Raw genomic sequence first — 24,261 nt, forward strand, 5'->3', positions numbered from 1 at the left:
CAAATGGATTGATTTCGTGCCATATTGGAGAAACAACAAGGATAATTAGCACGACGACTAGCATGTATAATTATTCAGGTTGGGATAATTACCAAGCAAGGATAATTATTTAGGTTGGGATTACTGTTACGACTTGATTTCGAGATACGTTTAAGATCGACACGTGACTTCATCTGTTACCTGTTACATTCAGAGTTTGGCATTCAGACGGTCGGACCATTTTTACCATAAAGATGCTCATCTCTTTTTAGTATATTTGGCTCTATAGTTTGATACATATTCAGTGGACTTATATCTTCACCAATATAGGTGAGGCTGTGAACCTAGTGTGGATGATCTAGAACTTCACAGTGATCTGCATAGCTTTGTCTTTAGGTTTTAGAACTTAGGCTGAGAGTGTTCCTTCCTTAGTCAAGATTGCCTAATTCATAAGTCAAAAACGCATTTCATCACACCACCACACCCATAAGTATCCATTCGGTCGAGCTCGATAGTGAATTAATATGCCCACATCAATATTCAAGGACACAGAAAGACGTTGTTAACTTTTTGTACATAGCATATGCACCACGTAAGCTGTATAGTTTTTAGGGTCAATATCATTTATCTTCTTTAATCTATTTTTGTTTATCTTTCCCCTATTTATCTACCTCATCATGTTAACCCAAATCTAATACCGACGAAATCAGCAACAATCATATTAGACGTAGGACGATATAATCTGGTGGTTGCCAACCTCACTAGGATTACATGAGGGTCAACCTTGAGATAGTGAGGAAGAAAAAAATGAGGAGAAAAAAATGATACGTTAAAGAGAAAGATAGATGAAAAGAGATTGAATTAGATAACTTACTAATGACTCGTTTACTAATCTGTAATCAGATTAAGGAAATTGAATTGAGGAGGAATTGAATTATAAAGGAGTTGGAATGTGGAGGAATCAGAATCAAAATCCTGTCAAATTTGTTTACTAAACTATTTGAAATTGGAATAAAAATGAGATTGATTTCTTATAAGTTGTTTACTAATGCACTAGAATTATATCGGTGGTGATTTGTGAAGAGAGAAATACAGCTATCATTTGGGGTTGGGAGGTGAAGTGATAGGGGTATACTAGAATTACCACAAACATTAGGGCAATTTCAGTACTAAAGCTGGATTCCGGATAGTCATCAATCCCAGGAATCCGAATGACACATATATATTAATAAGGAAGATGATCCTCTCCTGAGCTCAAGATGGAGATCCTCCTGACCACAAAATCCGGGTCGTTCAAATTTAATTCAACGGTTGCAATTATTATAACTTTTAGAGGACCCCCTTGTTTGAAGCCATTGGATTAAATTTCAACGGTCTAGATTTCGTGGTCAGGAGAATCCTCATCCTGAGCTTAGGAGATGATCATCTTCCTATTAATAATTCAATTATGGGAATTCCAGGATTGGGATTCCTGATTTCGAAAGGGTCCCACTTGTTTATTGATTCCTAGGGCATTGGCAAATGATTGAATCATTTGAAATGAGTGCAATTCCCATTCCTCTCATTTCATTTTCCTTACGTAAACATGCAATAAATTCATAGCATGCTGAAGCCAAAATATATATATATATATATATATCAAAGGAAAAAAATTGAGTTGACATCTATTTATTGTTTGGAACATACATTAAATCTAATGAATTATTCATCCCAATCTAATCATAGTCACTTAATAGACCTATTAATTAATCCATTCTAACCATAATCACTAAATAGACCTATTAATTATTTATAGGAAGTACTTTAGTTGGCGGTATGGTAATCGTAATGGGGCTTCAAATATGGAGAAATCTCATTTCAATACCTTCAACTAAACTATAATTCTAATTGTCCTAAAATGGGCTTTGAGAGCTAAGGAATGGATGCTTGCTTTTAGGCACTATCACTCCCCTAGCAAAATTGTATTGATGCAAACCATACAAAAGTGGTCTCCTTCTGACATAGGTTTCTTAAGTGTAATTTCAATGGTGCTTGGGATGAGAGATTAAGGAAATGTGGGGTTTGGGTGATTATTCGCAACTTTAATGGTGAATTTTTGGTGGGTCTTGCGGCTGTTGAGGAATATGTCGGTTCGGCGCTGCAAGTAGAGCTCTTGGCAGCTCGGCAAGCCTTGCAATTTGCTCAGGAAATAGTTTCATACATCTCAGGGATATTTTTTGAAGGGGATTCCAGCTTGACCCTTGTGGCAATGAATAGGAAGGGCGATGATCACTCCATTTTGGGTCCTATCATCAATGATAATCACATTCTCCTGTGAAGTTTTGTTCATGCAACGACAAGCTTCATTCGGCGTGAGAGGAACAGTGTTGCCCATTGTTTGGCTTGGGTGGGTTTGCCAGGAATAGGGGAGTCGATCTGAGCTGAGAACCCTCTTGATATGCTTGCTGATGTCCTAATTGAGGAGAGTTCCCATCGCAACCTTAGTTGATGTTGATGTAGCTTTAATTCTTTATGAGGATAGCTAACTATAGTTTAAGTTGTTTTATGCGGGACATTCTTTTTCTTCAACCGGGTTGAAATTTCCGGCAAGGTTTTTTATCAATGCCCTTTTATGCACACTATCCTCTTGCCTGGTATGTTTTCTCCTTTTTAATAAATATCGTACTTCTTTCAAAAAATTGTCCTAAAATGGGCTAACCTTGAAATGGAAACCTAGGCCAGTAAAGCAGCCACCTGGCCCATACCGATGGCTCTTTTGTGGATAAATTTCATTGTGGCTGGAGCACGAGTGGTACACCACATATTTTTATATAAGTGGTGGAAATTTTTATTTTTTAAGTTATTAACTTTTTAACACATATATCTCACCATTTGTATAGTAACACATGATGTACTACCATGTATTCCTGTCACACTGAAAAATCTCTCCCTTTTGTGGATAGTGTATGACATGCCCCGACCCGGAATGTCCACTAGGACTCCAAATCGAGCTGTGTTTGTCGACACCTGGAAGGTGATGAAGCCATAAAATGTAGTGATATGGAAAATGTGAATAAATTTAAACCTAAAAGTGCCTAAACATAAGAGTGCGCTGGTGAGCGGGAATAAACCCATTTCACACGTGATGACAGAGCATAAGTAAAGTACAATAAGGTAGGATAAGGATTATACCGTTATAGGTAGCCACCTATACTGAAATTTTCCAAGAATTCTCGTCGATACGAAAGCTCTGCTATTAAAACCTGAATGGGCGAAAAACAAGGATGAGTGTAAAACCCTGAAAATTTAAATATGTGAATATGTGGAGAAAATAAAAAATAAATTGATTTATGGTTATGAAAAATTGAATTGAGAACTTTTAAAGTTTTGTTTCTGGAAATTATTATAATTTACGTCGTAAAATTTATCGATAAGTGAAAAAAATGAAAAATGCCTTAGTTGGCGTAATGTAATTATACGAGGATGTATTTTATCCTCATATATTTTATCAGATTTCTTGACTTATTTGGATAGAGGATGATCCTACGAGCGTGTATGCGAAAACTGTACGTGAAATGGAGTAATAACGAAGAAGTTATTAACGATTGAAGTGGAAGGCAAAATAGATATTTTTTTCATTAATTTGGAAGGCTTCAGAAAATTTGGAGCAATGGGATGATGCCATGTGTGTGGCTGTGGAAGAGAGGGTTGCGGGAGAGAAAATGAGGGAAATGATGCACCAATGAAGGGGGAACCGGGAGGAAAAAAATGAGAGAATGGGGTAACACCAAATACACTAAACCCGGTGACCTGACCCGTTTCCCTCGTCTTCTCCGGTGGGTTTTGTTGATTTTTTAGGTGAACCACATCAATAAAACATTGGGAAATCACTTCACGACCTCCCATTTACCTATTCCACCTAAAAATCAAGAGAAATTGACATTGAAACCGTGAAATTCGCACGGTGGGTGTGCCGGAGCTCTTTGGCGGCGATCTGCCATTTCTGAAGCAAACTCCGACCACCACCACTATCAATGGACTCCTCATGAACCCAGGAACATGTCCCAAGCCTTGGTTGGGGCGACGGAGCACTGGAGGTGACAGATTGGGGCCACCTAAATTCTAAGGTTCCAACAGGGTTTGAATGGCATTGGGGCTTTTCCCAGCCAAATTGAACTTCGGCCCAGGTATAAAAGTTGTTCCCTTTAACTTGCTCTACATTTCTACAAAATTTTAGAATTTTTAGAAATAATGGAATTTTCCTGCGAGTCGAGACAGCTGACTGCCACCGACGGCGGCGCTTACGACGATGCGTGGCCAGTGAGCCGATGCCATCATTTTAAGCTAAATTTTGATGTTCTGAAGCCAATTTTGATAAGCATTTTGTGGGATTCACTTCTTTGAAGCTAGATGGTGATTGTTAGTCACTTGTATGAATTTCGGATTTTGACTGAATTTGAATTGGTGAACTACAAAGGATTTGATCCCGCTCAAGGGTACGTAAGTAGTTTAATAGGGGTTAAATGCAGCCCTAAATAATCGAGAATTAATCTTTTGTTGAGAAGTTGTTTTAATAGAAGAAATTTGGGGATTTTTTTTGATAAATTAATCGTATGTTTTGATAATTAAAATATGAATATAGTTTTGTGAGGAATTAAGAAATTGAAGTAAAGAATCATGATTAATGGTAGTAAATTAAACAAGAGTTTAAATTGGGCCCATCATCGGAATTATTTCCCGAAAATAAAATTTTCGAGTCGGGGCGTTACAGTGAGTGAGGCTGAAAATAAAGTTTTAATAAAAACCTTTGAAAACATTATAACCCCTCGCCGTAAAACATGTATAGTTTCCAAGATATACATACTACATATAGTATTAAAATACTCACCGTTGCCTACAAAATATCAATATATCAATACGGCATAATAGTTCATATATAAGTGCATGACGTCAGTAATCGTATATTTTTGCATAACAAACATATCAACCTAAGTGCTCATCAATCTATGCTAGCACACAAGTCGGAGTTGCCTATTACAATCTGTACGACTAGATGTCGGAGTTGCCTATTGGAACCTGTATGACAAGATGTCGAAATTGCCTATTGCAACTTGTACGACATGTCTGGCACCTATTTGGATCCAAGGTGAGCATGCAGTGCGGATGTGAACATACCTATGAAAGGCTGGCCCTAGCCCTGGGCGAGCACTAACACCGATGCAGCAAACAATGAACATAAAACATAAATATAGTCATGTTATAGTGGTTTGATAGTTCTAATCAACATAATATCATTCATAGCCGTAGGTATAATCATGGCATAAATAAACATACACATACTTGTGCATCCCGTAGGATTTATGATCACTTCGAAATTTTCTATTATTTCACTAATTCTTATAAGCATTTGTCTAAGCTAGGCATACATAGTAAATTCTCTTTAAATTCTCTTTCAATGTATAAATGGAAACTAACAAATATGTATATACTATATAAAAGAAAAAATCCATTCACCTGAAGTTCGCATTATAACTCACTAGCATGAATATCGAGGCGTCACGAACGATCATTGCCCAGAACAAATATCAAATCACGTCTTAGAATTCTTATCGATAGAACATGTAACTTACATAAAAAAAATACATCCCAATGACGTTCTAGAACAACATCCTAAAGTTTTGGAATCATCCAACGATCGGATCTCCGCCAATCGCTAACATTAAGTGGCGGCCGACGTTTAAATTTACAAACTTAGAAAACCCATTCGGGAAGATCCATTAGTCAAATTCCCAATCCGTCAGTTCCTAATATTCTTAAATATTATGTATTATTACGTATTAAAGTTTGGTAACGATCCAATGGTCGGATCGTCGAATCATCTAATAACCAAGTGACGGACCTTAACGGAAATATAACCAAACAACGGAATTTCATCAATCGGATGTCTAATATGAAATTGGGTTATCCATTTTAGCCTAGGGAGGTCAAGAGGTATCTCTGCCCACGTGTCGCAGCACGCGGTGGCCGGCCGCCCCAACTTGCTGGAAAAATCAACTATTTCCAAAAATTACCAAATTTCACATAAATGAATATCTCAATGAGTAGAGCAAGTTGTATACCTATGGCCAAATCCAATTTGGTCGGAAAAAGCTCCAATTTGTCTCGAACCTGCCGAAAACCCTAAAAATTGTGGCCTTCGATTTGGCTTCTCCAGTGCTCTGCCGACTCCAATGTTGTTTGGGGTTTATTCCTGGGCTCAAGGAGAGTCTAATAGGGGTGGTGGTTGATGGAGTTTGTTTAAAAAATGGCGGATCGCCGCCGTGGGTGCCTTCGAAGTCGTCGGTACGAAATCACAAAACCTAGGCTTAAAATCCACCAATTAATGCATGAAAATGGAAGAGGGTAGGTCGTGGGATGGTTTCTAGGTGGTGGCTTGGGGTAATTCGCGGAAGTTGGTCGAGAAACCATCGGTTTCTATGGTTCTCGCCGGTCGGGTCACATGGGTCAAGGGAGACTCGGTTTGGGTTCCCTCTTATTCTTCTTCTCTCTTTTCCCTCATGTTCTCCTTCATTCCTCACTTCCCTCTCTCTTCCTCATTGGTCGCCTATTCCCCTCCTTTCTCTCCCTTCTCCTTTCTCTTTTTCGATTGGGCAGCAACCCTCTTCTTCCTCTTTTCTTTTCTTATTTCCTTCTCTCATCCATCCTTCTCCCTCAACTAATATTAAATAATAATGTAATAACAAAATAATGTTAAAATAATAATATAATAATTATAAGAAATATATAAAATAACAAATAGTAATCTTTACAAAAGTACTTTTCCGCAAAACCCTATCGTAACTCTGGTTTCGATTCAGATTACGCTCACACAATTGTCCCATCGAGAACTTCGAGAGTACGGTAAAATAGTAGTTCATACACATCATGAACTAACGGTCAACGAAAGTTAATTATCTCGCCTCTAAGGCATTTTCGTCAATTCATGCTTTTAAAAATTAATAAAACCGTAAAAGTAGGGTTGGGTTGTCACAATGTAACGGTCGTTACTTGCTCCCATTGGTTAAGGGAAACCTGCCAAAACGTCTTCATTTCCATATAGCACAACACTCGTGAGTCATGAGGTGACGTCTGCGTTACAGTGTAACGGACGTTTGCTTCTATCCAATGGCATAGCCAGGAATTGTTCGGTGGGTAGGCTAAGTTAAATTATTACTTTGCAATCAAATTTTTAATCATTTGTTGCATATATGAAGTTATATAACTTGAAAGTAATAATTTGAAGTAAGAAATTTATACTGCCACTTAGTACTAGGGTCTAGTGGTATTCCTCTTCACTTGTAAGTGGCAGGTCTTAGGTTCGATTTTCACCAAAGACGAGTTTGAACCACATTATTGCCAGCCCATTGTGGATGTAAGTTTTAATTTATTACTATTAAATTATAATATTGGCTAAAGTGATGAGTTTATTTAACATTTATTAGCTCTTATTTTCCTTAAAAGTAATCTTAAGATTCAAAAATTTCATTTGCTAAGCGGAATATGACAATTAAAATCATAAAATAGCCCAACAGATTAATATTTTGAAGCTTAAAGATTCAAAACACTCCCTATGTTGTAGCCTAGAGAAGCCTTGTACTTAGCTCCGCCAGTCTTATCGGGATGGTGCTGACGATGGCAGGTGGGTTATATGCATATTTGGCCTACTTAAGACGATAAACACGTGGGTGCACTAAGTTTAAGTAGACATTCTCTTTTGAGTGAGTTTAGTTAGAGGTTGTTTAATAATAATTTCATTTTTATTTTTTATTTTTTGTTTTCGTTTCTTTTTAAATGAAGGCGTTTTGGCACATCACATCACCTCACAAGATTTTAGTTTTTCATTTTTTTTGAAAAGGAAAAGTGAAAGCCAAAAACTAAAAACAAAAACTAATACAAATATCAAACGGCCTCCTTTAACATTTCTCTTTCATAAATGAAAATCTGATGGATTGGGAAAAAAAAAAAAATAGTCATTTAGACATTTCTCTTTCATAATGTATGCAGGGGAACAAAATTTAGGTAACTTTCTAGTCGAAGAATGGAGATGAATAAGCCATGAACAGATCATTTTCTTTCCAAATTCTAAAAAAAATGATAGGGTTTGGAGAAATAAGTTTCTCTACCAATCATCCCTATTCTACAAGACATTTAATACATTTAATGTACACTTATATTATGACACTTGATGTACAAGAAATTTAATGTACACAAGAAAATTTCTCCCCCTTTATATTATGACACTTAATTTGAAAAAAAAAAAGAAGATCTTATGACACTTAATGTACCAGACATGTTTCTGATACACTAAAAAATATTTCAACGATTGCATTAACTATTGATTTCGAGGTAATTGATGATGATAGATTCATAGCTACGTGCTCCACATCGATGAGATATGTTATTGCTTATGATAAAGGAAAAAGAGGGTTTCATGAAAGTAATTTTAAAAAAATATCAAATTGTAAATTTTACATTAATAAAAACACTTCAAGTGTCTAAAATATCGATGATATCGGAAATATCGGTAGTCCAAAAACACAGAAATTTCGATGGAAATATTGGGATATTATCGATATCGATAAAAATTGAATAAAAACCACGGAAATTGTAAGAAAAACTTGGAAATTTTTATTGAAACTTTACAGGATGTTTATTTAGTCAATTATCTATTAGTTTATCACAAAAATTTGGAAGGAAATGCATTGCATGATGGATTTAACTGATTTAAGTTGATTATATAGCGAGCTAGCAAACATTGTGAGTGCAGAAAATATGTAGTAATTAATGAAAGAAGTTTAAACACACCATAATCATTTATGTATAATGAATTAGTACACTATTTTACACTTTATACATTGCATGGTAAAATACATGAGTGACTTAGTACCACATAGAATTCCTATCAAGATCTAAAATATCGATGATATCGGAAATATCGGTAGTCCAAAAACACGGAAATTTCGATGGAAATATCAAGATAATATCGATATTTTAGACCTTGGCCCATATGTCATGTGTAACTGATTATTAGTTGTAATTTATTTAGTGTATTTTTTTCTTCTAAAATATTAAGGTCGAAGTGTTTCTCTTTTCTTTTTGGTTAAACAACGGGGCTAAACAACCCAAAACAAACGACGCTCTGTCTGAAACTTCACAAAGATCGTCTAACAAAAACGAGTGGATTTCAGGAGGACGATACCATTAGACTTCACTATCAAATTCCTAACACCCTTATCTAAAGCCATCTTCAAGCACCTGACCAACCCCAAGATTAGCAATACACCTAGCCTTCCAATCAGAACTATCACATATACACATTAAATAGAAAAATGAAATGTGAAATAGTAATGACACCCCTGATTATTTATGTCCTTTAACAGTTTTCCGATTTAATTCAAAGATTAGAAATAAAGTCAGTGATGAATTGTCATAGTAAATAAGGTCTTATTCTCCAGTACAGTACGTCACAAGTTCAAATATTTGTGATTCCGTTAATATAACTTAAAACAGTAATATCGTTTGTAATAACAAAAAAATTCATAAATAAACAGAGTTCGTGATTGTAAAGTTTTCCTAACATAAATATCTTCGAGGGGAAGTTTGTACATTAATATTTGAATTTTGAACTTTGTCCCATTTGCTTGCGGTACTGGGACAAGCAGTCAAATTAGGGGCTTCAAATTTTGAGGATTTTAACTGGAGATGATTTGCCATTGTGGGTCAATCATGAGATGACTTATTTGTTATATGGGTGAGTGGAAATTTGCTCTCATTGTTTTGCACTTTTGCTGGATACAAACAACCTATTAGGATCCAATCAATGAACTTTAAACACTTGGGGAAACCACTGCCGTTGGATTTTTACCATGTTACAAATATCTACGGTTAGTATATGTGGAGTTTCTGACACATGACATATAGCATATGTATACTATGCATGTTGCGTGTAATTATGTGACTGGTAAGGAATGATTGAAGCAAGCAACCATTTTTCCAAGCCTGCTTGCTGATCGTGACCAGCTTCTGCCCGACGGACCCATTTATCTACACCCGCCCACTATGCATTTCCATTCTTCATGATTTTAAAGGGGCTTTCTTTTTTACTCGAACTCCTTAGTAAATACTGTCAATTAAGGATTCAAGAAAGTATTTTCAAGCAACGAAAATGTCGTAGTTGTATTTTTCTTTCTCACAAAACAAACCCAAATGTGCCCTTCATTGATGTGGCAAAAAGACTACCATGTACTAGTAGTCTGGCATGGTAACATCCTAAGAGCATCTTTATGAAGATGTTATATTCTAAGTTGATTATCACGTAAGATTTAAAAAAAGCTCTAACCGATAAATCAGTAGCATTGTCATAGAAATTTTATGCTCTAATTTTAACATATGAAAAAAAATTGATTTCTTTTTAATTTTTTAAATATTTTGTTGTGTGGGGTTCTAGTAGAGCATCAATCATAAAGCATAAAACTGAGTTTTGATTGATTTGTTTTGATTGATTTCTTTTTAATATATATATATATATTTTAGGGAACTTTAACGAAAAACCATATTTTTACACTAAAAAGTCATTCACTTTACCCTTTATTTTGTCCTTATCATTAAAACTCAAAGTTTTCAAGTCCTTTTCATTAGTTTTCCTTATATTTTATAGCAACAATATGATAGATTTCATTGATAAGGAAGAGCCAGTTACAAAATTGAGATCGGCACAAGAGACCGCCTTACAGACAATTAGCAACTAGCCACTTTACGATAAAGTCAGGGGGTTCTTCAAACCATGAACAAGAGGTTTCATCCATACGAAGGGCAGAGCGGGCAAGGCGGTGAACGGTACCATTGCCTTGACAACGGATATGGGCAACTGAAGCTCAGTGATCGTGGAAAGAGAAGCTTTAGAGTCTTCGATAATATGTCCCAAGTTGGACATATTCGGAGAGCTCCCAAGAAGGGATTTCACGATCTGGAGAGAATCATACTAAAAATGAAATCATTAAAACCCCCTTCCATCGCCAACGACAAGCCTTTTTGGGCAGCCAAAGCTTCCGCTTGGAGGGGAGAGAACACGAAGCGAAATCGAATGACACGGGCAGCCACTAACGAACCCCTATCATCACGAGCAATGATGCCCACACCCCCCGTCCTGCTATCTTCACACCATGCGCCGTCTACATTGATTTTCAAAGAGCCAAAGGGAGGTTTGATCCAATTCACAACTGGCGAGACAGCAGTAGAATGGGTACGTGGAGCATGGAGCTATATCTTATGGGACCAAACCCTTATGGGACCAAACCCATTGAATTCGACTACATAATGGTTTTGTAATTCGTACGCTTGGGACAATAATTTTTACGTTCTTTTTCTCTTTGAAAAACGGTTTCCAAGTATTCCAGAAAATTATTGCACTCAAAATTTAATATGCAGTTGTTCATCAATGCTAAAACTCAAACTGTTTAGATTAGCAATGACTTTACTAAACGAGAGCTGTGTGCTTCTTACGTACGTGTGGACAAGTGTTGCTTGCACGATTGTGGGACGATTGTGTTAATTATGGAGTAAAAAATAATTTCAAAAATGAAGACAAGTGAATTTTTCCCCAAAGAAAATAAGATTGTCCTCGTTAAATAGACAGGATTCACAAATATCCCAACACGCAATTCAACATCCATGAAAGCTTGAGCAGCTAACTACGACATCTCCAAGCTTTCATGCTCGTGGCATGGAAAATGATACTTAAACAAGTAAAGAATCTCATCAATCGATCAAGGATACTTACCTCACCATCCCAAGATATTATTCTAACTAATATCTTCGGAATTATTCTTTCCTCATCCATCATATGGAAGACACATCTTGGCCAATTGGAAGTCGTCACATATAGAGTAGAAGCCTACTATGGCTGGCCACCTTCCTATAAATACTTAATCTCTACTAGTTTTTTGTAAGTTTTACGCTACGCATACACTCACTCTTTTTAAAGATACTGACTTAGGCATCAGAGATCTATTAGTCAATCTCCCCATCTAGCACGTGTGGCTTAGTCATTGATTGAATGTGTTTATTAGTTCATAAGTGTAAATTCGTCCAGATTAAAGACGATAGATCTTTACTGCCACACATTAATGGTATTCGAGAAGCAATGCTACGTAGACTTACATTCGAGAAGCAATGCTTAATTATTGCACTATCTGAACTTCCATGCTTATTTAAACTTATACCTTTTTAGTGACAATTTATTCTGTTGGTCCGACGGGTGTTGAGCTCTTAGGTTGGAAGCAAGTTCGAGAAAAGCAATACGATTTGGCAAATTCCCACCGTCGAGCATGTAGCCACATCTCTATCACGCATACATTAAATGGGGCTTTGTTGGTCCACCTTCAACAATAATTCTCAATTATTCTAATCTCGTTCATTAATTAATGCGGTGTTTAATTTAAAACTTGAAAATCCACACATGCCATTTTCCATCAATCACCACCCTTCTACGTTTATACAATTTAAGGGTCCACAACGTGCCGCCGAATGAAATTGAGGCTTTAATCCAAAATTAATTAGTAATGTGGGAAATAATCTAACAAATTAATGAGTAATTTTATTGAATTGTGTGAAGCACATGTGATTTTCAGACTTTATACGTGGATAAATTAATTATGATACCGTAAATAGCGTTGATGTTCTATTCCAAAATCAAATGACAAGAGAATAACATAACACTTAACTTTTAAATGTGGTACAACTCCTCACAACCTGCTAAGTGCAAGAACACTTCAAAGTTGTAATACATATATTCTCCTTGCAAGTTGCAATCAAAGCATAGTTTATAGTTTCAATGATATTACTCGTACGACAAATATTTATCGCGTGTTAAAAAAGTATATAACATGTTTAATAAATAGTTGTCGTGTAATGTCTTTAATTACACGAGAGTATCTTTCATTGGTGGCAGCCAGCAAGCAGCATCGTAACATGGCTTGCAAGAATCAAACAAGTATATATTAAATATCGTAACGTAAATGAACTCAAGTTACTTTATTTTCTTGATCATTAGATTAATAATTAGGTTAAGTAGGATTAAGAGAGATGCTTCATTTCATGGACAACTTTATCCCTTTATTCTCTTTTTGTTGATGACGTGGAGTCGTGTTCGTCCTTTGGGCGGGTAGGATAGGATGCCGTAATCTCTGACGCCTAGTTTGTTTGTTAATGAAAAACAAGGATTCAAAGGGAGCTTTGTTGAGAGTGACCTAATTATGTTTTATTAATCATTATTATTATTGTTTGTAAATTAATTATTTTTATTATTTTAATTTTTAAAAATTAGGTGGGTTATTGAAACTTTATTCTGTCTTTGACCTTTCCTGTTGAAAACCCTATCAAAGCTCCGTATTATAGTTTAAAGTTTTAAACTCCCTCTCTATGTCTTTTGCTGACCGAAGCTTCCAAATATATCCGTCAAATTATTTTTTGTGGATTAATATATCATTAATTTTAATCATATGCTTCTTAATTTTCGGATTGAGAGCTCCGTCAGCGTTAATCACCCGCTAAAAACTCATAGCGAATAATTCAATGGGGTAGGAATCAAGGAATTGAACCTAGATAAAGCCTGAACACTACCAAAAAGCTCTAATGAAAAAAATTACATTTAATCGACAACTGTAATACTTTACGCGTTTACGAAAGAGTGAGGTGGTTATTGATTTCGTCCTTTGTTTAGGCAAATATATGAAGCTTGTGATGGTGATGTTAATTGTGCGTATGGTATGGGTTGCAAGCATTTGGACTTTTGAGTTGAAGAATACCAAACCAGTACAAATATGAAAAGGAAAAGAGAAAAGAGATTTGGACAGCCACCATTTTTGTCGGAGGCTGCTTGTACGGTTGTACCAGATGAAGAAGTAAGCTGCCCAGTTTCCTTCTCTGGGGATAATTATAAATATTTGTTCAATTAATTTCCTCATAATTTATTTATTATTACGATTTTGTATCATTTATTTGATATAAAAAGCATTTTTTTGAATAAATTAGAACGTAAAATAAGAAAGTTTAATTAGACCTAGTCTTAGCATCTCCAGAAGAAATTTGCTTTAAGGACAAAACTGCATCCATCCTTGCAACCAAGTTGAATACGATGAAGTAAAATATATGATTTTAAGAGTAATTTTTTCGGTCGATATTAAAAATTGTCACATATTGTTATTATCTTATTCAAATTATATATATTTTTCGTTAATCCCCCTCAAGATGACGCATACGTTGTTATTATTCTATTTGAATTATATATATATATTTTTTAATTTTTTATATTAATGGGACCTAGAAATGGTACTAATAACGAGTGGGTTCCATTTATATACACAAATTTATTTTACACCATATATAAGACAAATTAATTCATTTTAACTATTTGAAAGTTCATGTAATTTTGCATATGCATAGGTGGCACTTGAATAAAATTCACTATTTACTATTAATTAATGAAGTAATGACACGTGTGAGTTAGGAATATTTTGTCTGATTTATTTGCACTCAAATTTAAATACTTCTTATGAATTAAAATAAATTAGAATATAATTTTATAAAAAAATTCAAACTTTTAGTAGGTTGTGGTACTTTTTGTAGGGAGACCATCAATGCACTCTTTCATATTTATATGCAATTAGACCCCTCTTTACTCTATCTAATTGGTTTAGAAAATGCCTCACTTAGGGAAATAATCATGTGATGTACGGAGCACGACACCTGCTTGGTGTTGGAAAGTCGGATCGAGAAGTGTTATGAACCATGAATGGCTGCAATGGAAAATAATATTGACATCTTTAGTAAGGTCAAATTAAGCACTGCTCAACTCCTCAAGTTAATAAAATATGCTCATTGTCAAATCGACAAGTAACAATTCAACTTGAAAGACGATTTCAGAACCAAGAACATCCTGTTGAATTTGATCGAAAAGTAATAAATCAAGCATGAAAATTGATTGTAAAATGAAAGAAATGATCCAATATTGTACAAGAAAAAAAACATATTAAATTATCCGAGGAAAAAATTAAAAGTTACCGGTCACTAAAAGCCGCGATGAAGAGGCAATTTTTACAGTTTTACGGAGTTGATTATACGCGAACACATTGCTGAGCTGGACTCCGACAAATTTAGCCCAAAACGAAGCGCAGAGAGGAGAGAGGGGGGGGGGGAGAGAGAGAAGATGCTCACATTTCCAATCGTCTCCCCCCACACGTGACACGTAGCAAGCAAAGCCATTACGCACATTACATTTTGGACCTTCTGATTGGCCAGCGGCAGAGAACCGGTGCGCTGACGTGGGACAGGTCGCTTTCACAAGGAGCTCACCAGAAAAAAGGAAGTGGGTAGTAGTGATGGCCTAATCACTTCGTGACAAGCCTTGATTAAAGTGCCCTTTTGTTCTCGCCCCTGCTTTCTCACACTTTTACGCTTCTGCCACTGTTGTCGTCTAAGGCCCCGTTTGGGATTGAGGTGATTTTAAAAAAAGCCACTGTGAAAAAAAGCTGAGGGTCATTTTTGTGTTTGGTAAACTGAAAAAAAATGGCTTATTTTGGAAGCTGCTGTGAGAATAAGCTGAAAATCAAAGGAAAAGCTGAAGCTGCTATTTGCTGCTTTGAAAAAAAGCCAGTTTTTTCAAAGCACACGGAGCTACAGTGCTCCTTTAATGAAAAGACACACTATCATCCTGATTTTTTTTCCAAAAGCACTTTCACAAAAAAGTTTACCAAACACTCTACTGGCTTTATTTCACAGCCGCTTATTCTCACAGCACAGCCGCTTATTCTCACAGCAGCTTTTTTTCAAAGTACAGCAATACCAAACCAGCCCTAACCACCTCCCATAGCTTATCTTCTTCGTTGACAATTTAGCCCTTGCATTTTGGTTGTATTTGCTTCCATGCCTGGTTGCTGGTCCAACTTTTGTTTCTTGTTTGTTTGTTTGTTGCTTCCTGTTAGGCATGTAGGGATTGGTAACATCTACACATGTACACAAAACTCTCTCAAAACTCTCTTTGTCATTGGTGGGGTTGGTTTTAACTTTACTTTTAACATTTTCTTTTAACTTATTAGCTTTTTTTACGGATAAAAGTTTAAGATGAGATTGGTTACTCACCATCATCACCAATGCATGCCCACAATTTCAAGCCGAAAGGACTCGAATCTTGGTAGAGTGACACATAAGGCAGTTACCTTATTAGCTTTGCTTTCAATGTAACGAGCTTGAGTTTTTGAGTTGAGGCACCATACAAATCATAATAAGATGGATCTTAAACCGGTTAACCAGTGAACCAGTCGAAATCGAGTTGAAAAAACACTAAAGATTGGTTTTTCTCTAGATAAGCTTAATTATTGGATTTTGTCACGTATATACCAAACCAAACTAACTCAGTTATATTATATAGTTGAAATTAGAGGTGGAGTTAGCCGAATCAGACATTTACCCACTCCAACGTTTGGTTACAAATCAATGTGTTCTTATATGGCACAAAAAAAAAAAAAAATTACGGACATGAAGCATGAAGCAAATGAAACACGGCTTCGTCTGTTGTCTTCTACACTTTTTTCTTTCGTATTTTCATGATTTTCGTTCCAAACTCTTATAGTATAAAAATAGAACAAAGAACCTATCAACACCAATCCATAATCCGAAAACAGAGAATAAAAAAACCCTAAGCCTGCAACCAAACATTGGTTTAGATTCCAGAACAAAAACAGGGAATGGAATAGGATAGAAGATAGCACAATGGCACCTCCCACAAGTTCCTATCATTGGCCCTTGTATCTTTTACCAACTCTTTTGACTATTGGTCCTCCAAATGCAATTTTGGAAAAGTATGGGGCATCTAATGCCATTTGGTACAAAGCACCTAAGGCAAAGATGTCAAAGAATGAAATTAGACCCCCATGCAAAGGGTACTTTTGTCATCGAAAAGTACAGCCTTACAAACGAATAGAGTTAACGAATTGGCGCCCATAGCGTGTAGAATTTGTCGACTGGGGCATTTGATGGATATGGATGTGAACGCCATAGGAAAGTTGGAGAAATAATGCAGCTACTTCTGCTTCAGTGGGAGTGTACCTCTACTGCCATTCGTTTCTAAACATCGAGTAGTTTTCCGCGGCACCGAAACACGATTACGTGATATTATTATTTTACTTAAAACTGATTTGTGAATTTGATTTTTACCATAAATATGTATTATCGATCAATTTTATTACGACAAGGTGTATCTACGGTTCACCAAGATTTCTTCTGAATATATTTATCCATCTTTCCACGTAAACAAATTTATATAATTATTTGGTTTTGTTTTTGTTTTATTAAAATATTTTAATTTCTCCTGGGTGGATGTTTTGAATGGAGATAATGGGCTGTGCTAGCAGACATTTCTACCACCATATTCTTCCAATATTTTCTCTCACAGATTCTTCCTCCTAATTCTTAATGTCCATGAATCATCCAAACTTGCTGGCTTCTTGTTCTTCTTCCACTCCCAAAGTTGCTACTTCCACCATTATCTTCATTCCTTGTAGTGCTATCAGTACTTCTTCTCTGCATAGATCTTTGCAGCTGGGTGTGCTCAATAGTCAAACGTTAACAAACAAACCACACATGCTCGAACTGGGTTTGGTTTGATTTCAGGAATTTAAGGACTCCCTCCTTAACTAGGATTTTCCTCTGTTGGTTTGATTACCAAAGTTGGAATCTTTGCTGTCGCATTTGCTTGTTTTGGGTTTGGGTTGGTGGCTGAAGAGGATAATCAAATCAAACTCTTGTTAGAATTTAGAAAAAAACAGACAGAATCTTGGGATTCTGTTGTTCTTTGGAAGTGCTGTTAGTAAATTTATTGTCTTTTCCTGATTTTGGGTGTCGTGTTTTTGGTTCCTGCGCACCCAAAATTGAAGTTATTTGGGTGTGTAGATAAGATAACTTCTTCCCACACCCACCACACCACACACATCGTCCCCAGAATCCCAAAATCTTCCTGGTTGCAGTGAATTCAAGGTCGGTGGGTTTGTTCTTCCAAGCTTGGAATTTTTTACTTCTAAATGTTGGGTTTTGCTGGACAGTTCCTGTTGATTTGATAGCTGGTGTCTCCTCCTCCCTCTCCCCCTCTCTCTCTCTCTCTCTCTCTCTCTCTCTCTCTCTCTCTCTTCATTCTTTCTCTCTCTAGAATTCATTTGACCTCTTGGCACTGTTTGTGGTTAACTTGCTTGGTTTACTGCTGTGGTGGATGAGTTTATTCCATGTATTTGGGTTCGGTTTAAAGGTGGGGCATCTGCTTTGGATGCTATGTTGCTGGATTGTATCTTTAATTTCCATGAACTGGTACCTCACTGGTGGGATTGTGACAGACACCAAGGTAGGTTTGCTTGGTGAAGCTGCCAATATGTGCCTCAAATGGTGGGAGAAAATCCCAATGAACATCAGCAAGATCCGCCACCATTACTACCAGTATATCGGGTCGAAGAGAGTCCGAAAAACGTGGTGGAGGAGGCTTTTGTTTTCGTGGGTGGTTGGGTGGACAATTGGGAGCCTCTGGATCTTGTGGTACATGAGCTCACAGGCCAGTGAGAAGAGGAAGGAGACTCTTGCAAGTATGTGTGATGAGAGGGCGAGGATGTTGCAGGATCAGTTTAATGTCAGCATGAACCATATCCAGGCCATGTCGATACTGATCTCAACATTCCACCACGGAAAGTATCCATCGGCCATTGATCAGGTAAAGAGATCATCTGTCAACGTTGAGCAATTTAGGATGGTAAATATGTTGGAATTGATTTGTGTCATTGGTGCTTTTGATGTGTATAGGCTAATTGGTGTTTTATGTCGCTCAGATTGATATTAATTGAGGGTACTTAATGAGTACCTACCTGTCTGTTAATTACCTGGTTTGCTAGTTGATGCATTTTGTTCATGTGGGGATTTGCTTTAAATTCGAAGAATTGTGTACCGGTTTCTCAACCGGTGTTAATTTGATATGTTTAGCTTAATTTAATTTCAGATATTAGCTATGATGCTTGTTATCTAGTTGATGGAACATCCTAACTTTCGAGCCTGCAGAAAACTTTTGCGCGGTACACTGAAAGAACTGCTTTCGAGAGACCCCTCACAAGTGGCGTGGCATATGCTGTAAGGGTGCTCCACTCGGAAAAGGAACAATTTGAGAAGCAACAGGGCTGGACTATCAAGAGAATGGATACCCTCGAACAGAACCAGGTTCATAAGAATGACTATGCCCCAGAGGCCTTGGAACCTTCCCCAGTTCAGGAAGAATATGCTCCTGTTATCTTTGCACAGGATACCGTTAGACATGTCATCTCTTTTGATATGCTGACCGGAAAGGTATTTCCTTATCTAGTTTCTTTCGTCAACTTGTCACAATTCATTTAATAACCATACTGGTAGATCCAGTCGAATTCTATTATCTTAATTAAGCAGCATGTTAATTAATAGTTGTCTAGCATCTTTTACTTTTACTTTGCAGTCCTGATGTATCCAAAATTTAGATGATAGTACCTTTATATTAGAAATTTAGAAAGCTCTTGACATTGTCTCATGCTATCTAGAAAAATTTGGTTTCCTGATTTGCAATCCTCACTCGTGAAGTTTCGTTCATTTGCGTTTCAACAGGAAGATCGACAAAACGTGTTGCGTGCAAGAGAATCGGGAAAGGGGGTTCTTACTGCTCCTTTTCGGCTGCTTAAAACAAACAGACTTGGAGTAATACTGACATTTGCTGTCTACAAAAGAGATCTGCCCTCAAATGCAACTCCAAACGAAAGAATTCAGGCGACTGATGGGTATGCTTTCTTCGAATGAGAACATGTTATTAATAAAAGCATAATACAAGTCTTCTGCTGATAAAAAGCATGTCCACGTTCCTTTATGGTATCATCAAGGCCTTGAAGGGATATCAGCAGACATAATTGCTTTGCTGGACTCATAACACTCAGAGTGGTTATACTTTAGAAGAAGGTTTTTAATCCTGTTGTTTCTGCCAACCAGGTATCTCGGTGGAATCTTTCATATTGAGTCACTAGTGGAGAAGTTACTTCAACAACTCGCTAGCAAGCAAACCATCCTTGTGGACGTGTATGATACTACCAATCAGTCGCATCCAATCAGCATGTACGGTTCAAATGTTTCAGATGATGGATTGCAGCACGTCAGCTCCTTGAGTTTTGGAGATCCCTTAAGGAACCATGAGATGCGGTGCAGGTAACTACTAAGTCTTGTGCCTTGTACTTTTTAGAGTTGTGCTTCTATGTTATATAGGCCTCTCCTTGGTCTCTGGTAATGGGACGAGACTAGGAAATGTTATGTTTGTATTTCTTATTCTGATCACACTGTTTCTGAGGGACCTAGGCATCTAGAAAGTCTTGTAGAACTGTATTCAGAAGCCGAGTTTCTTCTTTATGCAGGTTCAAACAGAAGCCACCTTGGCCGTGGTTAGCCATTACAACTTCTATTGGGATCCTTGTGATTGCATTGCTTGTTGGCTACATTTTCCATGCAACTGTAAATAGGATTGCCAAAGTGGAGGATGATTTCCATAAGATGATGGAACTCAAGAAACAGGCCGAGGCAGCTGATGTTGCCAAATCTCAGGTACTTTCTGACTTTTGTTAACGCAGGAAAACTTTCTTTGGAATTGTACTATGCTTGTGCCTAATCAGATCTTAATCCTCTGTAGTTTCTTGCAACTGTTTCACACGAGATCAGAACCCCAATGAATGGTGTCCTAGGTGAGTTTGCGAGACTGCTGCTGTTATTTGTTTAAAATCATGTCCCGGCATTGCTCAAGATTTTAGAGCAAAACTACAGCCAAAAGAAAGCTTGCTGAACTTTGACAATCCTGTCCCTTTTCAGGAATGTTACACATGCTAATGGACACAAACCTGGATGTTACTCAACTAGATTATGTCCGAACTGCCCAGGGAAGTGGAAAAGCTCTAGTCTCACTTATAAATGAGGTATTGGACCAGGCAAAGATTGAATCTGGTAAGCTGGAGCTTGAGGCAGTGCGTTTTGATCTGCGAGCTATTCTGGATGATGTTTTGTCACTCTTTTCGGGGAAGTCTCAACAAAAAGGAGTAGAGGTAAATAGTGTTTCTACCCCCACTACTTCCCCAGAGCAAAAAACATTTTCCACTGTTTTATGTATGGTTTTCTGCTCCAAGTTTTCGTTGTCTAATAACTGAACTTTTGAAATTTTCATGACCAAATTTTTGGGGAGAGCAGTTGGCAGTATACATCTCAGATCAGGTTCCTGATATGCTTATTGGTGATCCCGGACGGTTTAGGCAGATTATCACTAATCTCATGGGGAATTCAATCAAAGTAAGTGTCCAGTGGGTTCTCAACTATTTGTTATACAGAGTAAAATCATGAGAGTGGATAAATGTACCCCTGCATATATTTATGTATCAAACCGTATATTAGGCTTTGTTAAATACGGGAAATTAATTCTATTTAAGCCATGTTGTCCGCGTTCTGTATAAAATGGCAATGACATTGTTTATTTTATATACAGTTCACAGAGAAAGGACACATCTTTGTGACGGTTCATCTTGTCGAGGAGCTGATCGGCTCAATAGGCGTTGAGACCGAATCATCATCCAAGAACACTTTGAGTGGTTTCCCCGTTGCAGATAAACACCGCAGTTGGGGAGGATTTAGGTGTTTCGGTCAAGATGGATCTGCAAGCCGTTTTTCATCCTCATCTGACCTCATCAATATTATTGTATCTGTTGAGGACACAGGAGTAGGAATCCCTCTAGAAGCCCAATCTCGTGTTTTCACTCCTTTTATGCAGGTGGGACCATCCATCTCACGTACACATGGAGGCACAGGAATTGGACTAAGCATAAGCAAGTGTTTGGTTGGCCTCATGAAAGGGGAAATCGGGTTTGTTAGCATTCCGAAGATTGGTTCCACATTTACATTTACTGCTGTTTTCACCAATGCCAGCTCCAGTTCAAATGAGTTAACCATCGAGCAAATCAACAGCCAGTCAAATGCTGCATCCTCAGAATTTAATGGCATGACGGCATTAGTAGTGGACCAAAGACCTGTTAGGGCCAAGATGTCAAGTTATCATATCGAACGGCTTGGAATTCGTGTTGAAGTAGTTTCTGATTTGAATCAGGGTTTAGCTAGCATAAGCTGTGGGAGTACAACTATCAATATGGTCCTTGTTGAACAGGAAGTCTGGAATAAAGATTCTGGAACTTCAGCTCTCTTTGTCAGTAATTTACGGAAAATTGATGGACGGGTTCCTCCAAAACTGTTCATTCTTGCCAATTCTAGTAGCTCATGCAGAATAAGCTCTGCAACTTCAGGTGTCTCTACCCCAACCGTTATCATGAAACCGCTCAGGGCAAGCATGCTCGCTGCCTCACTGCAAAGAGCCATGGGAGTTGGTAACAAGGGAAATCTCCGGAATGGGGAGCTCCCAAGTTTGTCTCTCCGCAATCTTCTGCTCGGAAGGAAAATTCTTATTATAGATGATAATAATGTGAATCTCAGAGTAGCTGCCGGTGCTTTGAAAAAGTATGGGGCAGAGGTGATCTGTGCAGACAGTGGTAAAAAGGCAATCTCACTGCTTACGCCGCCCCACCATTTTGATGCCTGCTTCATGGATATCCAGATGCCAGAGATGGATGGGTGAGTGATGCTTTTAGTTTTGGAAGCTTTCAATTTGAAAACCTCACTGAAATGTCAGAGAACTTAACATTTAAAAATAATATTTAATCCGTGAGGCTTACTTCTTAGCAAGTTCAGTTTTTGCAAGTCGTCTTATATTGAAGGTAGCCATGTGTAGTTCATTTATAAAATCTCTCTTTCGGTTGTATACATGGCCTTTTTTTGGTAATTTTGATCCATTTGAGCTATCCTGGATTAATTTTGTCACTACATTTATAAGTTTCATTTCTTCCCCCCCACAGGTTTGAAGCTACAAGGAGAATACGTGACTTAGAACGCAATATCAGCAACAGTATTCAAGCATGGCATGTACCCATTCTGGCCATGACTGCTGATGTAATTCAGGCAACCCATGAGGAATGCACAAAGTGCGGAATGGATGGATATGTTTCAAAACCATTCGAAGCTGAACAGCTTTATCGCGAAGTTTCACGTTTTTTCCAATCTACTACAACTGGAAACGCGTAGTGAGGACTTGAATTGATGAGTTGCTGATGGCATCAGCACACCGTTTCTCCAAGTCACTGTAAATGCATTCAGAATTTTCCTCGGAGTAAGTTTTTATTGACGAAGATTTAGTTTGCGCGCTCCAATGCTCCATATATTTTCATTGTGGAACATTAGAAGAAAATGTACGAAAATTTGATGAAATCATCGCGAGTGCCATCAGGAACTGACAACACACTGCCCATTGGCTAATTTTTTCAGGAGAACATTTCTTTTGTCACACAGAGTGTATATAGGAGCCCTGCTCGATTACTTGTCATCCAAGTCAGTTTTCTTTTCCCTTGTATTTATTTTTGTGAGCCAGATATCAAAGCCGGTTCATTCTCCTTGTAAAGTTGATCCATCTCCAAGCTTCTTCCACTGAAATCGGTAGCCTGGAATTTTGAGTTCCGGTTGAAGCTCGAGAGAACCGACAACGTTGAAGCTCTGGGTTTGGATTCCGATTCGGATTCTGAATGTAATAATAGAAGCTCGCATCGTTGAAGATATGTCACACTTCTTAGCATCTGTGTATTATGTAGAGATTGATTTGGCAGGAAGGAGGAAGTTGTAGCTTTTCCTGGGAAGCTGTTGGAGGATGCACGTTGTAAATGACAACCTCAATAAAGATTTGTAGTCGGACATTTTTTCTTTTTAGATTTGATGTAACCATACAATGTTGATAATTTGAGAAAGTCGATTATTATTGTCCGAGTCTATTGCAGATATCGAACTTCTGACATATGTATGCCAAGCCCTAAGAAATAGAAATATTCTCTTATCAAACAATGACGAGCCCTAATAACATGCTCTTTTTAGTAGAAGTACATGGTTTGTTGAATGGAAATATTTTTTTATCAAACAACAGCGATTCCTAGATACAAAGATAAGGGCACTTAGTTGGAATGATTAGTTTTTAGGGAATTTTAACGTAAAGCTTCTGATACTATTCATTTGATTGTATTAAAATCCTACTTCTCTTTTACTCTCATATTCTTCAATATCAAGTTGCGCGTTTATTTCTGCACCGAAACATAAAAATTC

The 24,261-nt window shown here is 37.2% G+C and overlaps 1 protein-coding gene across 2 annotated transcripts; it reads left to right on the forward strand.

The window, feature by feature from the left end:
* The first annotated feature begins 17,044 nt into the window (after window positions 1-17,044).
* LOC126606799 (histidine kinase 3-like) lies at window positions 17,045-23,928 on the forward strand. Of its 2 annotated transcripts, XR_007617376.1 has the most exons (11): window positions 17,045-18,745; window positions 19,087-19,368; window positions 19,657-19,826; window positions 20,032-20,244; window positions 20,448-20,634; window positions 20,720-20,771; window positions 20,896-21,125; window positions 21,268-21,366; window positions 21,560-22,692; window positions 22,974-23,284; window positions 23,440-23,928. XR_007617376.1 is itself a non-coding variant. In XM_050274184.1 (10 exons), exons 1-10 carry the CDS (start codon window positions 18,257-18,259, stop codon window positions 23,197-23,199), a joined length of 3,081 nt encoding a protein of 1,026 aa, XP_050130141.1. In that variant the 5' UTR covers window positions 17,045-18,256; the 3' UTR covers window positions 23,200-23,928. The 2 variants fall into 2 exon arrangements, 1 of the variants encoding a protein (XP_050130141.1); XM_050274184.1 differs by having other exon boundaries at window positions 22,974-23,928.
* Window positions 23,929-24,261: the final 333 nt, after the last annotated feature.

Source organism: Malus sylvestris, chromosome 16, assembly GCF_916048215.2.
Source record: "Malus sylvestris chromosome 16, drMalSylv7.2, whole genome shotgun sequence".
NCBI lineage: Eukaryota > Viridiplantae > Streptophyta > Magnoliopsida > Rosales > Rosaceae > Malus > Malus sylvestris.